General features: G+C 36.1%; 1 protein-coding gene across 1 annotated transcript in view; it reads right to left on the bottom strand.

Moving 5' to 3' along the window:
* Window positions 1-18,686, bottom strand: part of LOC104625194 (cohesin subunit SA-1-like) — a gene marked incomplete at its 3' end in the record, with an annotated part of 101,114 nt that overhangs the window by 53,134 nt on the left and 29,294 nt on the right. Inside the window, exon 4 of the mRNA XM_010292796.1 lies at window positions 16,506-16,602. Coding sequence (XP_010291098.1) covers window positions 16,506-16,602 — 97 coding nt within the window. The remainder of the gene's footprint in view (window positions 1-16,505; window positions 16,603-18,686) is intronic.

The raw sequence follows: 18,686 nt of genomic DNA, 5'->3' as shown, positions 1-18,686 counted from the left end.
AAAGTATGCAAGATGAGAGAAATTCTCCTTTTTCACATAATTATTTTTCCTGCTTTGCTAGGAAAAAAAATTACTGTTTTCTCTTATCTGTTAAGTCACTCCAATACCCCTTTTTACTTTTTGACTATCTGAAAACATGTATGGAGATTTTTCTCTAAAGAAATACAAAAGATTTGAGAAATCACTTGCAAAAAATACATAATCTTTGTGCTTAGAAATTAAAGTAGAAATTAAGAAGTGCCAAACTTAAGATGCCCTGTGCAACCTTGATTTAGTCTCCTTCTGTGTCAACTTTGATGAGCTACCAATTTACAGTCTGTCTAGTAGTCTGTCCAGCTTCAGCAGCCACAGAAAATAGAACTATTTTGGAAATGAATAGGAGTTGGGTAGGTGAAATTGTATCCCAGACATATGCAGCTCTTGCTGCAGCAAATGAACTAGGTAAGGAAGTGCAGGAAGAAAGAGGGTGGTCTTACACAAGGATTGATTAGGATGCTGCAGACTGCTATTTTCTTTCACTTCTGAGCTCCTGTAAGAGTCTAGACAATTTAAACTCTTTCAAAGATGATCCATAATGGCACATTCTCCATTTTCCAGGAATCTACCTTACAGACTCATGGATGAATTTACAAAATAGTGCAGCACACAATCGATTGTAACTGCATGTACACTGACTGCAACACCGTCCTTCAGGTATGTAAAAAACCCTAAACCTAAGAAAAAGGGGAAAACTTGAATTAGCCCTTCCTTACTGACAGGGTAAGGAAAAGGACTTTGGCTAGAGCCCTGCTTCTTCCTTACTGCAAATATATATCTATTACACAAAATTAAGAACTTCAAGTTTCCATTCTATGAATTTTAAGAAATCTTCTAGGAACTCCAAGCCTAGTCATTAAACAATTTGAAGAGAAGGAATAGGAATGGAAATCAATTTACAGCTATGGTTTAAACATGTAATATGCTATCTGAAAAAAAATTGCCACAGGGAGTGGTGCAAATACTGTATTTGCCGTCCCAAAATGTTTTTGTATCAATGACTCTGTGCCTGGATTAGCGAATTACAGAGCAGAGACAGGATCTTTATTTACAAGGGATTTACAAAGAAAAACTAGTTGAAACCCTATAGAAAAAAGCTCTTGAGGAAAACTTCTTTTTTTAAACTTGGCTACTATGCAAAAATAAGAGGAAGCATCATATTAAAAATGAAGTTAAAACAACACAATGAATAGTTGCTCAACATGTTTTGGCATGGGTAAGAGAGCAAGAGAATACATACTAGAGCCACAGTCAGTGAAAGTCTGGATATGCTTGCAAAAAGTATAATGCAAGAGGGAACTGTCACCTCAGAACTGAGAAAACAGATAAACTGATGGTAGGTCTCATGAGACTAAGGAGTATTTGAGAGCAAAACCTAGAAAAAGATACACCTACGTAAACTTAGTAATACTAGAATAACAAAACTTTATATAAGTGATAAAGCAGCAAGTAATGAAAAGAGTGCTGAAAGACAAATAATAATAAATAGAGGACAAAATACGAGAGGGAATGAAGAGTTTGAATACATTAATTAACACAAAGATAGTGGACCCAAGGGGAAAAATTAATCAAGTACCACTAAAGAAAAAGGAAAGAATGAAAACACAGAGGAACATTGCAAGTAAGGCAGGTTTAATCTGGAAAATGGCTAAATCCGTATTTACAATCTCCTCTCAGACTGTTTTGGATCCTCTACCTTACAAATTTCAGTATCAGAATTAGTTGAAATGGTGTGTTTTGCTCAAATTCAAAATGAGTGCAAAATACATCAAGTATTATTATGCCACTAATACTATTCTTTGTAGATATCCAAATGCAAAACACCACTTATGCAGCCACAGAATAAAGCAGCCACCTCACTCCTCTGGTTGTGTCTCACAGTGCGGTGGAAAAAATCTTTGAAGTGGGAAAATACAAAACAATACTTGGGTAAAATAAAATATTTAACATAACCTACAGCTAATGTTTTACTTTGTAAAGAGCATTTAGTTTTCTCAATATTTAGTAACAAACCACTCAGAATTCACACACACCCCCCCAGCTTTCAGCACTTTAGGCAATCTTTCCTTTTAAGATTTCTCAGAGCTCCCTCTCCCCCACTACCAGTTTAAGATGTCTGGAAGTCTTAATATCAGGATGCCTTTACTGTAATATGCTCACATTTTTAAGTTTAACCATAACGCTGGATTTTCCATATAGTACCCATTTTTGACATAACTATATTCTCAGTTGTAACTCTGTGTCAACATAGACTCTGTCTAGTAATTGCTTTGTTGGCCTTCCCACATGAAATTTCCCTTGAGGTTCCAAATAAAAACACCAAGGGTGTTATAACATGGATCAATTGCTTGATGAGAATATTCAAAAATTTGAGTTCAATTTATGTCGCTGTTCAACAGTATGTTCTGGCTCTACCATTCTGCAGCAGCTTAAAGCAACCCCACAACCCCATCAAATGAAATGAGTATACTGCTGTTTCGGCTGCTGAAGCAAAGCTAAACCACTGGGACATACACCTGTCCGCCTCTCTCTTCTCCTGCTTCCTAAGCTCATCTGTGTACATCTGCCCTCACAGAACACATTCCTTTCTTGTGATTTTTGCAATCCGTAATTTCCTCCTTTTGCATTTTTGCAAATTTTCTCACTTTCCTGCATTTAAAGGCACAAGTTTACCTCTTCATCCTTCACTCCACTGTTACAGATGTTTCAGTTTCTCATTCTCCTTGGATTTTCTCTATTAATGAGATCTCATGCATGTAAATAACTTTCTTCTAGGATATTTAGTACTTTTTTGCTTTTATTACAGGCTGATAAAGAACTAAAGAACTAAAAAGAAATGCATAGAGGATTGCCCATTTTCAGGAAGCCTGCCACCTTACACTGTTTCCATGAGATCAAAGTCTCAAAATACGTAAGGGTTAAATGCATTTTTCAAAATAGTGCAATGTCTCTCACTGTTTCTAATCAGCATGAACTGCAAGCTTTGCTCAACATAGGCAGGCAGAGAGGAACACTAGCAGGGGGTGAGGAGTGCAGATGCTCGCCTTTCCCAAAAGCAGCTTGTTGCCTAGTCATCCTTCAGAGCACTAGGAAACATTAGCTACCGAGTGAGATCAATTCTGTATTTCCCTGGAAGAAAGCTAGGGGATATCCACCCGTGCTTCTTAAATCTAAATCTAAGCCCTGCAGTTTATCTCTAACTTGTCTCACATCTTCACAGCTCGGGTATTAAACCTGGTCCATAGCACTGCTCTTGATTTTATAAACTACCACAATTGGAGCAACGCCAATGCAAGTAAGCTCAACTATTAATACTGTATGCTACAATAAATACACCTGACAGTTAAAACAGTGTACTATGCTAATACACATTACATTATACTGTACTATACTGATATCACTCTAGTACACAGTTGAACTCAATTAACTTACTTTGCGTATGTTAAAATCCTTCCCTCCTTCCCCAACCTCTGATTATTTTTTCTCCCTAAAATGTATTAAACACCTCTGTAATCACCAAGTTTACTAAGCTACCATTCATGCACAAAAGCACCATCAAAACTAAATCCAACTTTAATTTTATATCCCAATTAAGTAAAAGAAATAATTGTGGCATTATATACATGAGATGCAAAGTAGAACTATAAAGCAATCACTGCCCAAAGTATCAGATAACCAGAGCAATAAAGTAATATAGCAAGTTATACAATTGTTTTAGGCCACCCTGTCTTTCTCAAGACCAAACAGCTTAAACCTAACAGTTATGACTGTACTCTGGTAACGCCTTGCGAACTCCTGAACCCAGCCACCACCCTGTATCAGCACACTGTTTACATCAAGGCCCATCTGAATGCAGGCAAAATGGTTTGCAAGTGCTTATAATGGGCCTGGGCCAGCATCTTTCCTGTCTGCAACATTCTCCTGTAAGCAGCTACAAGCGACCAGACAGACAGGACATACAAATCTTTAGAGCTCAAGTGTACAATCTCACCAAAGAAAAAAAAAAAAAAAGTATCTGACAGAAGTGTAAGTAACTCCAAATGTACACAGCATAAATTAAACTCCAAGACATGGATTTAGTTATAAATTGTCAAAAAATATATTCAAGAGTGAGACATCATATGACACAAGGAAGAATAAGCTGTATTCTGCATATGACACCAGCAAGTCAAATTTCTGCATCAACTACAAACCTTTGCTATCTTGATGTTAGCCCCAAGACAACTGGAGCCTCCAGCAAAAAAAGAAAATTACATTCATTACTTTTTGCTCTCAAGATTTGTTAACTAACTCATCCAGGTTTTCTGCATGATTATCGTTAAGATGAAACCCTTTGTAACTCAGATAAAGAATTCAAGACAGTTTTAATCTCTTATGATTCCTTTGTTAATCGGGACTTAAAATTCCAATCTGTTACTGAAATACCCACAAGTGGCACCAGGAATGGACTGGAATATATTTTCTTCTGCATATTAATGCAAAGGATTGTATCTTCTTGAAGCAAACTCAGTAATGATTGGTTGAAAAGACTTAGGTTTTAACAGCTGCTTGGAAAATTACAAATCAAAGTGCCGATGATCCATAAACTTGATCTTCTCATAATTCAGAGCAAAACGCTACTCCATCTCTGGTTCCCTACCCACCGGTCAAATAATAAAGCAGGATATGAAAACAAACTTACACCTTTCCTCTGAGCCTGAAAAGAATCTGGTTTGCTGATATCCTACCAACAGTGCCATACCAGGATGAAATTATGATTTCTAGACAGGCATAATACTGAATTTATCTTCTCTCTCTCAAAGCAAATATGCTAGTGTATGTGATTCTCTACTATGAACTGCAAAAATCAGTTAAGATTTTTGTTTTATTAGGCCATAGTTTTAGAATAACCACCTTACTGCAGATCAGAAGTAACTTGTCTTCAAAGGCTCTAAAGAAGGAATTTTAATGATTTCCACTATATTCCCCACTGATGCTTGCTTCACAAGAACTGAGACTCTCCAGCTGGCTCTAAACTGTAAGTAAAACATCGAGACAGGAAATTCTTGTTACAAGGCTTGGTGTTAAGAGCAGAAAGGTCATTTAGCAACTTGGCTGGCCCAGCAACTGTCGTCGTTTCCATTCACCTCCAGTTTCAGAATCCAAAACTGTCACGGCTCAGAAGATCACAAAGGCTGATCTACAGTTGCAATTAGGATGACATGGCATTCAATGCCTTTCTTGCTTACCAAATAACTCTGAAGGGAATACTTTGAGGACTCTGGTTGAGCTCACTTCAAACAAAAGTCATGTTAGCAATATCCTTGGAACTAAAGGAGCTCCCTACAAATACACCGTCACACAAACAGCCACTTAGTACAGTATAAATTCAGTGGGAAACACATATGCTGTAGTTGTCAAGATTCTCTATTTCTTTCGGTTCATAACTTTAGACAGAAAAAGGGGACTCTTGATTAATTTCTTCCAGTTAGAGCTGGATTTCTCATGTTTTTATGGGGATCTGTGGAAATATACCCAGCCACACCTGGTGTGTTGAATTTTGTATTTTTTAGCCTTCTCCACCATAAGGAAAAAACCAGCTGTCTAAAAGGCAGCCAGTGACAACACAGGTGTAATAGCAATCTTTTGTTGACCTCAAAAGACACTCTTTTCTTGAAATGCATCTGCCTCCTCTTCATCAATACAAAAAAAAAAAAGTCACTTTGAATGGCTAATTAAACTGACTTGAAGAATATAAGATGAAAATCAAACAGGGGGCAAACATGGTTTGAATCAACAGAACAGATGATTGCCACGCATTTATATACCACCACAAATTGAAATTCCACTACAACCACCAAATCCACAAAACTATTCTCAGCTAAACTATTTGGGAAAAAGGTATTTATTTCCCTCCAACGTATGTATAATCTCCTGTTAATAGTTCTCAGTTTAATAAAAATAATGTTATTTAGCAGCACTGCTAGGTCCCTCTGAAATGTCCTTATTATACAATTGCATAATTAAAGTCACATGCATGATATTCCATTCCCCTGTGTAAACCATGTGATGTACTCAATCAACTTTGCTCTCTCAAAATGAAAATTTAGTCCTTTCTTCTAATAGTTGGCGATATAACAATTTTCTCAACAGCTGTTATGCAGAACTGCTTTGCCACACTATGTTCTTATGGTTTAAGAGATGCCAGTACACTGCAACAATATGGCTTTCTTTTAGAGAGAATGTAGTATCTTCCATTTTCTTCCATTAATTTTATTGTTATCCACCTTCCTGGACTCTGAAGTATTACTCCCACCTCTGCCCCCAGAGGCAAATTATACCTCCATAAAACTGCAGTCTGTCCTCTCTCTCTAAGAAAAACTGTCTTTAATGAAGGTTACAGACTTTTGCTGGTAGTTCAATGATTTTATTCCTGAATTGTTTCTAAGTCTAGGAATGTGATCTGATCAGGGTTTGATTATCACTTCATTAGTTTATTTCAGGAACTCCTTTTTGGAGATTTGTGATACTACTTCTAAAACAATTTTTAGTAGATAGGGGTTTGTTGTTGCAGCAGAAACCTGGCAGATATAGGGGCTGGATTTGTTATCTGGTTCTGCATCTGGATGACAGAGAAACTTTTAGTAAGAGGGACTCTGTAGCTACCTCGTTTACAGCCCTGCATAGTTGTGTAAACAGAAGCTCAATTCAATCTCTAAAATAAAACTGTAATTCGATTGAGCTGCGGCATGTAAGTTACAAAAATATTCACAACTTCACTTAAAAATGCTTGACAGAGAATTTGCTGCAATTCAAATAAAACTGCGAACTCTCAACAGCCCTCTGTTCAAATATGTACCTCCATTTCTCATACACCACATCTCCTGCGATCATTTAGGTATTTAGTATCCTTTTGCTTGAGATACCTATCCACCATTACCTGTGGCAAGAATGATACAAAATAAATCACTTAGTCTTTCTGAAATTTCCAGTATTCATTAACTGCTCTCTCTACAAATTGATAATCCAAGCAAATTATTAATTTTTAGGCAAGGTGCCTTACTTTCAACAGTTTTAAAGAACTCCCTGCTATTTGGTATTACTAAATTTCAAAAACAATTACTTCATAACATCAACAATTCTTTTTAAACCACTGTCATTTTTTTGCTATATCTTAGAAATTTATCACCACTATCTCTTATCACAGAGCTACCTGCATTACTTCGTGGTTCAATTCATATAGTTGGCTAAATAATCTTGATCTAGGAGTCTGTGCTGGGAATAAACATGATCAACAGGAAATGTATTCTTGTTACACTAAATTAAATCTGAAGTAAAAACGTTTTAGTGGTTTAATCCTTGAGAATTTGGGTATCCGATAGTTTCCAGTTTAATCCTTGAGAATTTTGGTAGCTGATAATTTCTAGAGTCTAATAAAAAGGTTACTTAAGATTAACAACATTATTGGCTATACCTATGGAATTAAATATATCTACAATAAGTTTTCATGCCCAAAAGCTACTACAAGTATTTCTAGGCCCTTTTCCCATTATCACAGTTTCCTAAGTCACAACAACTCCCAAGTTATCCAGAACTCTTATTAATGATGAAATACACAAAATAAATAGTAGAGATTGTGGTAAACCTGACAAACTACATTAAAAGTATTTCAAAAGATGATGTTATGACTTTGTAGAAGCTTACTTCCACAACAGATGGTGCCTATTAAGCTCCCCAGATTACTCCTGAGAGAAAAGGCTTTCTAATCAGTCAAAGGTGTTTTAACCTCTTAAGTCCTGAGTTCATCCCATTATGGAAACAGGCAGTTTCAAACTGAAATCCTCAGGACCCAAAGCTACAGGTGGAGACTACGAATACCAATCATTCTAAGCTGAAATTTAAGCTAATAGTGTTAACTGAAGGAAGCGTGAAACATTTCTACTGATGTGCTCACTTCTCAGTTGATGACAGTTATGCAAGAACTGGGTTCAGCTTTCCTAGAGGTTATCAGTTCCTTATTTAAACAAGGGTAGGGAGACTGCTGACAAGGGAACTCCTCACTGTTCCTGCAAGATTTGATAATAGTTTGTACAAGTCCCTTTTCCACCCTTCCAGGTACCCAAAAACATTCCACCATGTTTCTTGCTCGATGCAAATAAGGAAAAGATGACAACATGGAGGTAAAGGCCATTTACACTCGTCTTCTCTGTAATGGGTTTGATCCTAGCAGTGCCAGAAAAAGATGTATATTCCAGTTAAAAGGAGGTGAAACGTTGTAAGGCTCAGCTGGTCACAGTTCAGGTTAAAGATGACTGAGGCAGCATGATCAGATTGCTATAAATAGGGAATGAAGTAGGTAGTAGTGGAACATGAGCAGGACTGCATCTGCTTACAAGCCCACTTTTTCCAAATTTAGATGCATCTTCTTTGAAACCCGAGCTGCCCTTTTTCTTCTATATCCAGCTACTGTTGAGTGGTCGCAGATTAAGAGAATATTGGATTTGTTTTAAGCACTTTCCAGAGAATAAGGCTTTTTCATTCAGATGTAGATCTTCTTAATTATCCTTATCTTTTTCTCTTCAAAAGTAATTACTGAAGGGTGTACTAACATTGCACTTCATAAAATAAATCTATGGTTTTCCTTAATGCAAAAGACAGAATCATAATCACAATGTCTGCTGACAGAAATATCATTTTTGGAATTTAATTCCCACCCTTGGTCTGGAAAATGTCTGATACAACCTTCAGCAGAATTTGCATCTTTGGAAAGACTAGAGAGATGAGGAGCCTTCCTATTTGTAATCCAGTAAGAAAGTGCTAAGTTCTAGTGGTATTGCTTTTCATAATTAGTTCCTGTCTTCACAGAAAGTACCATCTATGTCATCTAAAAAAAAAAAAATCCAGCAATGCATCTAAAGCATAGGTAGAGACAAACTCACACACTTGCTGACAAGTCTTAGAACAATACCTTCCAAAAAATCAAACTAATGTTTTTTCTTATCTGCTTAGTACAGAGGTGTCCCTCCTGTAACAAATCTGTATTATACAGAAAACAAATTAAGCATAAATAAAGAGGAAATGACACAGATATGGCTAGTAAGACAGCAACTATTCTGAATCATTAACACAAAGAAGTATTTACTGCTCTTCTCTTAAAAAGTTGTAGCATTAAAGCATCGCTGATCTGAGAGGCTTCTCAAATAGTGACTTTGTAGTCACATGAGTAGCACCCTTTTCCAGATCTATATGTACATAATTAAATGAATACAGTGGAAAACAAGCAGTAATATTTGAAGGCCTTACACTATTTATCTCCAATGAGCAGTGCCAAAAATTATTTTACAAGCTATGATTTTATTAAGTAGTACACAGCAGTAGAATGTAGACTTTGTTCCACGTTTACAAGGAGTGCTTTCATTTTCAGCAGAGATTTGAACATATTATACAGAACTGGGAGTGCAGAACTTGCTCTTAGACTATAATTTCAAAGGTAATTTGTCTTTCCTTACATCATACATTTGCTCTAAATTATTCTAGTATTGCAAGTTCTGACAACTAATTAAATAAATGTATTTCATATTATTTGAAAGTTTATATTAATTAGTTTTAATAAATTAGTTAACAGCTGATTTTAACCCAGCGTATTTTTGGTCTGCTGTCATACTTGAAACATCAATAGCTCAATATATTCAGGTAGAGAGTAATAAAAAAATACGTTTGGTTTAAATTACCGTCACTCCTGTTACCAATTCATAGGGTGAAATCTTGGACTGAAGTCAGATCTCAACACAGCAGGTATTTCATTCAGATTTTGAAACCACAGACCACTATGCCCTTCATTCATGTCTCCTGAACTGAAAGGTCAGCAAATTCCTGTGGTACTTTTTCACTAGTTTCTGAAAGTAGGAGGATGCACCTTTTGGGAAAAAGATGCCATTAGTTCACAAGTGGCTATAAAATGTGATGTACTATTTAAAAATCTTTTTTTACACTTTCAGATCTAATTTTTTTTTTTTTTAATTTTTTAAGGCTTCGCATCCCCAAGAGTTAGGGAGATAAAATTAATTTGTAAAGGAACAAAAAAAGTAATTTCGTAATTTTTCCAATAGCCAAATAAACTTTGAAGAGCTAAAGAATAGAAAAAAAACGGTAAAGAAAGAAAGAGTACATGAGATTAAAAGTACAGATACCATCCAACAGCAAACAGGAAGAAATACTGAAAACCTTTTTGGTTTAAAAAATTATATACACAACAAAACTAAACTCTAGTTTCAAGAATGAAAACAAACATCAATAATTTGTACTTCTCCATAAAAAATTTATTTTGATGTAACCACGTTAATCATCAAGTGTTTGATATGAACTATTTTAACCTTACCTATCTTCATTTAAAGAACTGAACTGATGCAACATTTAATGCACATCTGGTAGTCTCAGATCAAATCTCTTAGTCTCTTCGTCTTCCACTCAAGCCAGTTAATAATTTGCATCTTATTTTCAGTTTGAATTTTACAAGCTTTCACTTCAAGATAAACACACTGTAAAAATGTCCTCAAGGCTCAGAAACAAGAACTACAAAGTTCAGATCTGGTTTATCTACACCACGCACGAAATTAAAATGAAAATTAAGTAATTTCTATCTTTCAGCCTTACCTTCCCATTTTTGAATGTGGTTAATTGCATGTTTTTAACTGCCTCATATGGTTATTAGGGGTGTGTTTTTTTCTGTATACTATGCATACAAAATATTTTATAATTCCTTGACATTACTATGACTTAAATCATGTATAGTAAGCATCAATTTTTTTTAATGTGTATTAGTCCTTTACTTTGCCACTTCTCCCCTATACTCACACCCTAAAAAGGGATTTTGTCGAAAAAACTATGGGAAAGCATATTGTATACCCATAATAAAAATACAGGCTCCAATGCAATGAATAGCATTATTTTCTAATCTGTTCAAGACACTACATGTTTATGATAACAACTTCTTAATAATACATGAATGACTGAAGAGATAAAGCTTTTTAACACACGCAGAAGCCAGCATTAACAATTTGCAGTTCCTTATGAAAAGATCATTTGCAGGAAATTATATTTATCAAGCAGTCTTCTTTACATGCTCCATAACATCCATCTGTATAGAGTGGTATTATCCCACCGATCACAAAACAAAACTGTGTACAAATAAATGACAGAGACTCATTTTTTTTAAACCATTACTCTATTTACAGTGTTATAGCCCCTATTAATATATTATTAATCAGAGTAAATAACAGTATTTCCTGGCTAATTAGCTTTCTGAAATCCTGTCCAACAGCAAAGCAAGCAGTTGCTTGTTGACTTCTTTTCTAGACCATACAATGGCCACTTTACAATGCTTCTTCCTGGTTTTTGCCTTCAATTTACTTTGGCAAAACAGAAATCTATTAGTTTGCCCTTAATTAAGAGCATAAAACATTAATAAAAATCAAAATGAGCATGCATCCTGCATTCAAAGCAAGCTAATTCATAACTCCTGCACTTGTTGACTCAGTTTGCACCATTCAATCACAGAATTTTTTCAGATCTTACTAGAATAGGTGAGGAACAACTAGAGATTCAAGACTCAAGCTGGAAGAGTGTGGATCCCCAAGCATCTGATTCACAAGGAAAAATTCCATCAAGATGTCCCGCTTTAATCACTGGGCAAAAAGTTCATACACAGATTCCCGCTCACTCACAATTGAAAAAAACCCAAACACCACCAGCAAAGTTGACAGTTTGACAAAGGTGGCAGTTTGAACATTTGTTTATTAACATTTGATTCCACACAAGAACCTGAAGAGAAGATTTTCAGGGGGAAAATAAGATATGAGAATCATCACATAAAGAAATTCACGTGCTTCCTTCACCTTCCTTTCACTCCTGAAAACAACTTCACAAAATTGCTTAAATGGAGAGCTCCTTACAATCCAGAGAAGGCTACAACACTGCTAAGAATTTAACTGTAAGGGACTTCCACCAGTTTTGTTTCGTCAGTAACTCATGTCTCAGAGCTGTCTGATAGAGGTAAGGCTCGCAGTGGGAGCAGTGCTCAAACCACTTCTGAAAAATCTGCTTAAGAATTTACAGGTTTCTGGCTTACTTGTCAGAAAAGATATGAGTGGAAAGGAGAGGGATGGGAGAGAAAGAATGGGAATAATTTCACTATATACTTGAAAGCAATCAAGTAGTTCTCTTCAGCTATGTGAGAGACCTTTTTTCCCTGCAAAAGATAGCTTCTTTCCTTACATGGACTTGAGCGGTTGGTTTGTCCTTCACATCTGAAGAGGCTGTTTCAACCACTAATTGCTTCTGGTTAGGAAGAAAGATTATTTATTCCACAAGCATGGCTCCCTGCTTTTAAAATGTAGAAAGGTCAGAGTGCTTATGGGGTTTTCTGTTTGTTTTATATCAATAACAGAATGTGAATGCAGACAGCAATGCGGATACCCAAGTCAGCTCTAAATCCATGGAGCCCCAGAAATGAAAACAGCCTGGTTGTCATAGCAGCGGTGCACGGTACCTGAGCTAATTACTCAGTCTGAGAGGCAGAGCTAATTAGCTCAGATGCAGCATCACACTGACACAGTTATAATCCTTCTGGGACCTGGGCACACATACTGCTGATTAGACATTTCAGCTTGCTTGCAACCAGCTCAGAGATCTCTGCGTACTACACTGTCCTTTATGCAAGTGTTCAAAAAAAAACCCCCAAAAAACAAAAACCAAAGACAAACAGGAAAAAAAGCAAAAATATGTTCCTACAAAGAAAGCAGTGGAAAAGAGCTCTCAAAAACACACAGAAAACTCTGAACACTGATCTGCAACTCTTCTGCAAGAGAGGAGGATGCCTGTATCCACAATACTACAGGTCAAACAACACTTGAAATGGAAATCTCAAGAGCATGGATACACTTCCAACTCCCAGCCAAACGAAAGTTATTTGAAAAATTGGTTCATCATTATGACAACCTAAATTCAAAAAGTTCCCCATTACCTAAAAATGAAAAACCCTGAATTAAGTTCCTGACAGAGAAGAAGGTAAATACAATACTACCTGCTTTACAGATTGTGAATACTGTGGAAAATAAATACCTACTACCGACTAATAAACCTGTTTTTTTCAAGGACTGGAAACAGCTCCCCTCCTCACCCCACCCCAGGAAGAAAAAGTAGTTTAAAACTAACTTCTTCATCTTTCTAAAGTACTATCTGATCTAAGATCCTCCCTCTAGAAGCAATGCATTTTAAAAGGGTAAGAAACAAAAAGTGAATAGGTGAATTTATCACTCATCGTTAACCTTTTTTCTGACACAGAAACACAATGTAACATCATGGAGATGTTACAAACATCATCACAGACAAACTGTGAAAGGCTGCGATTTTTGTTGGTATTTTTCAAGAAAAAATTAGCAATATAAAGGAAAAATTCTTTAAGCAACTATTTTCACTTCTTTGTAATCAAAATCAGCAAAGGCAACAAACATACAGATTGAGCAGGCAAACTAGTGGAAAGATGGCATTAAAAGTGATTTAACCCCCGTACAAATCTAATTATTGAACTGAGATGCTTTTGGTAGTTCAATAGGACAAACTTCTAATTTATACCAAATGATTCTTTAAAAACCCAGAAAGATTGCTGAAGTCATGCTCAAAACAAATCTCTCGTGTTTCAATGGACATTACTGTATGCACCAGAACATGCTACATAGAAAGTAACTTATTAAATAAATACTCAGAAGAGTTGAAAAAGGACATACATGTTTGAATATTGATTTTTATTTATTCAATTTTAAATTGCACAGATCTTTTAAGTTTGCCTGCAAAATACATTAATTTTACAATTTCTTAGTATTAATAGTTTACATCGCATGCCTGCTTATTCATATTTACAATAGGTCACTTCTCATTTCAGAAACATCTCTAAGCAAAGCTGGAGGATGCTAAGAGGTTCATTCAAGCATATGTGCTGCCCAAGAGAATGGGATAAATATATAAAAATCAATGTTTCTCTAAACAGAAAGGTATTTTTGTCAGGGTCAATACTGATGCTAAATAAAACAGTTTGGTGCCTAAACGATTTCTAATTAAAGTCAGGAATAGGCACTCATTCCTCACCTGCTTACAACTTTTGAAAGAAATGTCATGCTAAGTGCATTTTACATATATTCAGGTATCAAACAATACTAAACACTATTAAAATGGTAGATTTATAAGCCTAGCAACACTTTCAAAGTTTGCTGAGGAGCCTCCTCCAAAGCTAGTTGTCCTCCCTTCAAGTTAATGATCACAAAGTTAGATATATTATCAGTAAGCATTTAGATCCAACGCTGGGAAAGAAGGCTGGAGAATCCGAGACAATGTCAGTGAAGCAAACTGAAAAGAAGAAAATTGAGGGAGATAAAGCAGCCATTGAGATTCACAAGGAGCTGTTCTTTATCAGAAATGGAAACAAACAGGAAAGTCAACAAAATCTTCAGAGGGAAATCAAAATGTCATAATAGAGCATATAATCTTCTCATGAAAAAGAAACTTGGTCTTCTTCACAAAATACAGAAGGTGCCCAGATTTCCATACCTCATTTCCATTAGGGACAGCTTAGTATGCATTTTACCCTAAGTGGGGTAAAATCTCTTCTGATAAAGTTCTTAATTATTCTAGAAAACGGGCATGTTACTGGAAATTGGAAAGAACAGAACTGTCTGCCAGGATTTTAACCCCGTTCAAGATGTTACTTGTGCCCACTGCAAAAATTCCAACACAGAAATAAATCCCCCAAGCACACTATAAACTGAGGGAATAAGTAATTTTTGCTTCCTTTCTCCTATCATTGCTGTATGAGACCAGAAGGCCACTAAAGCAAGCTCAGCAGAGATACCCCTGACAGTACAAAGTAGAGTACTGAAAAAAGATAGGAAGTCACCATTAAAAAAAAAAAAAAAAAAAAACACATCAGCTACTTGAAGTGCTGCTGCTTCCCAGCCAGTAACAGAAAGCTTTTCTGGGAAGCAACTGCTTCAGCATCATATGGTTGACAGTGGGCATTCAGCCTGCATCAGTCAGTAACAGGAGGTTTAAAAAATACAAAACTTCTGAGATGATAAGAGAGCTGCTTTCCCTAACAAGGGGAAAGAAAGGAAGCACGAATTAGAGAGCAGCAGGGGAATGAAGATATAGTTATGACATGCCTCCATCAAAAGCTTGCATTGACAAAAATAAAAACATATGGCCAAGGATTCCTTTGGTTTAATGCTGCCCACATTCTTAGAAAGAAGCTTGTGGGGTTTATTTTTCATACACACCTTTAGGAAAGTGTTAAAAAAATGCAAACAGTATACAACTACTTTCACATAAGCTGCCAAACAAGTCTGAAAAATATTTTAGGGAATCTGTGTGAACAGTGCAGACATTGACAGAGGCTAGTAATCTAAACCCTAAGCTCCAGCCTTTTCGCAGAATGCTTCCAGAGCTTCAGCCTTTCCTATCATCCACAAAATAAGTTTATTTCCTTAAGCTATGAAAAAGGGTTGCTGAAGCTACTGATGGTTCATATTTCTTTGATGCTTTTAACTGTACTTGAGACTTCACCTTATACTTAAGAAGGAAGAAAAGGGACTTCTACCCACATCGCTTGATGTCCAAAGGTATATTCCCAATAACAGTTACAAAAGGAAGAGAAAGAATTTCTGAATTGTGGGTTATTTTCAATTCTACTAAAAGCAAATCATAGGAAGCTTCAGGACACAGTAAATAGTTTGGTTGTGGGTGCTACAGAGAGAGTAGAGCTCTGTCTTTCCCTCTTTTCAAGGCTGAGTTAACTGAAAAAAAGACAACACATGAAAGATTCATTAGAAGGTACAATGTGGCAACAGAATGCTAGAAAGACCGCTGCATGCCCGGTAATGGAGACTGCTTAAATAGAGTATAAAAGGCAGGCCACTGGCTGCTGACTTGATGAAGTATTACAGAGGAAGAAATAAGATCAGTGCTTCATCCAGAGGAAATCTTTCTTGCTAATCAAAGTCAACCGAAGCTTGACTCCTTCCTCTTCAGTCTAAAAAACCATCATTTTCCTAGAAAGAAAGGAAAAAAATAGCAAAGTTAAGGTAGAGCTACACCTACTAATTCTTGTAATAAAAAAATATGGGAAGAAACAGAAAGGGGAAGTAAAGATACACCTACCTTGTTAAACAGATCTTTTGTCTCCTTTTGCTGATGAGTGTCTCTGTGAGGATTTGTACACTTTAGGATGATGACAGGAAAGTGAGAAAAAGAAAGGGTAGGCTCCTGACAAACAAGCTTTAAATAAAATTATTCCTGAATGTAGACAATATTTCTATATAAATCATGCATACGAGGAGTACCAATCCATGTGCCTCCCACATCTTTACCAGCAGTTGCACTAATACACATATTCGTATGACTATCAGATTTATTCTATACAACTTGATTCCAACGTTCTGTACCTCGACATCCTGAACACTGGATAAAGAAGTTGATTAAATCCAGAAGTGCTATGTCCCTGTCTTGTTTATATGATTCAATCCAGTCGTCCACCACAGACTGTCAAGAAAAAAAGAATACTTATCAGAGACTCTTAAAAAGTATTTTATTAAAGGCAAATGACTTATTCTTTTCAGAATATAATTTTATAACTGAGCATTTATTTGGCATAATTATACATGTGTACAAATTCAGAAATCTATACACCTTCTCTCAGAGTGGAGACAGAACAAATATTGTTAGAGAATAAAACTATATGCATTTTTTCTGGTATTATAATTGTATAAGCACAGGATCAAATTGAAATTACTGTAATTCCTCAAAACTCTATTTGCAGGATTTTTCTAGTTTCAAAATTGTGTTGAAAAAACAAACACTGATTACATTCAGAATGACCAACACATATTCCCAGAAAACTGATGAGCAGAAACATTTTGGGATAAAAACTGCATTTATATTGCATAGTGAACATCTCAGTATTTATAAAGGCCAAAATAGTGCATCAGTCATTCAGAAACACTGTTCAGAAAGACAGAATGCAATGAGAAATACTCTGTAAATAAAAATAATATACAGAGGTTGGTCTTACAGTGTTTGGGATTCAATACACCACTTGAATCACAGCATATGAAGCTGAGTCACGGTTTCAAACTGCACTCAGAACTGTAAGTAGCCAGGAGATATTTTTATAACCACTGATACGCAGGCGTAGCATGCAGTCATTATTATGAATAATAGCAGGGAGGAGGACAGACAGCATACAGGTGTCAAAAACATTTGTCATTGGTCATACATTAATCTCTGGGGACAGAAAATGTGCCTCAGTAGCTTGATGAGAAAGGGCACTAAATGAATTGTGCCAGTCAACATAAAAATGCAGTCACAGCATCAGAAAGAGTTAATGGCAGATATACATCAGCTGCAAGGAATGTAGAGACATACAACAGCAAAGCCTATAGCTGCTTCCCATACAGATACTCTACCCTACAGTACTGACACAGAACCCTACCAGAGCTGTGCAGACCCACAGTTTTTAAAACTCCAAATGTATGTAAAATGAAGCAATGAGGACAAAGCAAACAAATTAACTATGGAAATGCTTAAAAACTGTTCTAGAAAAGCAAGAGGGTTGTGTGAGGTCCTTCTTCAGCCTGCTTCCTGCTTAAGGAAGACAAGTATGGCTTCCTTTCATGTCACTAAAATACAATATTCCAAGTTCCTCAGTTACACAAACATTGAAGGTCAGGAATTGTGTATATTTAATATAACAAAATACTATGTTTTATATATTTTATGACAAAAAGAAAAATCTTTATCATTCCATACATGTGGCAGCATTCATTAACAGAAGATCGATTATGCTATCAGAGCACACCTTGCAATGCATTATTTTGTTTTGGAGTTCAGGTTTACAACAGATTTCTTTAAAATTAATTTTAAAAAATCCTAAACACATGAACACACACTGCCACCCCCACACAACCAGCTTCCAATTGTGCTGAAAAAGAATGAATGGAAAGGCAAAATCCAAACAATTCAACCTCTTAAAAAAAATTTTCCTATTTCTGAACTGGTAGATATAAGAATAGATCTTGAAAAACTCCTCTGCAGTTCCTAGCTTATCCAAGTACAAACTTCCCTGATTACCAGTGGGACCTTAGCAAGTGTATGCAAAAAGGGAAGCAGCAAGAAAACAGTTGTGTATGTACCAGAGACATACACAACTCTCTGAACCAAGCCAAAACACTCCATGTTTAACACAGATCACTATACTCTGTTCTTAACCCAGCACAGGATGAGACTACCAGTGTTACTGTGGTATTCAACAACCAGCATGAATCTCTAAACATTCAATTTGCCAGCAAACTAAGTTTTTAGAGGTTTTATCTACCAATACACACACACATGCATGCACAGTAGGAGAAGCAATCTTACGAAGAGGTCCATCTGCTACTTAAAAGAAATTAAAAAGGAAGCCTTGACCTCAAATTAATCTTCACACAAGCTGAGGAAACACAAAGCAGCAGCACAAAACCAGTTATCTAGAATGCTTCACTGTTACTTCATCATGAATTTAGACTTGTTCCTGTAAGTATCAATCATATCGATCAGCAGAATTCTCATGGGCACATAAAACCAAATGT

The sequence above is a fragment of the Phaethon lepturus genome, unplaced genomic scaffold (assembly GCF_000687285.1).
Source record: "Phaethon lepturus isolate BGI_N335 unplaced genomic scaffold, ASM68728v1 scaffold17130, whole genome shotgun sequence".
NCBI classification, from domain to species: Eukaryota; Metazoa; Chordata; class Aves; order Phaethontiformes; family Phaethontidae; genus Phaethon; species Phaethon lepturus.
The sequence above is the reverse complement of the archived record's forward strand: the minus strand, read 5'-3'. Positions and strand labels throughout refer to the sequence as shown.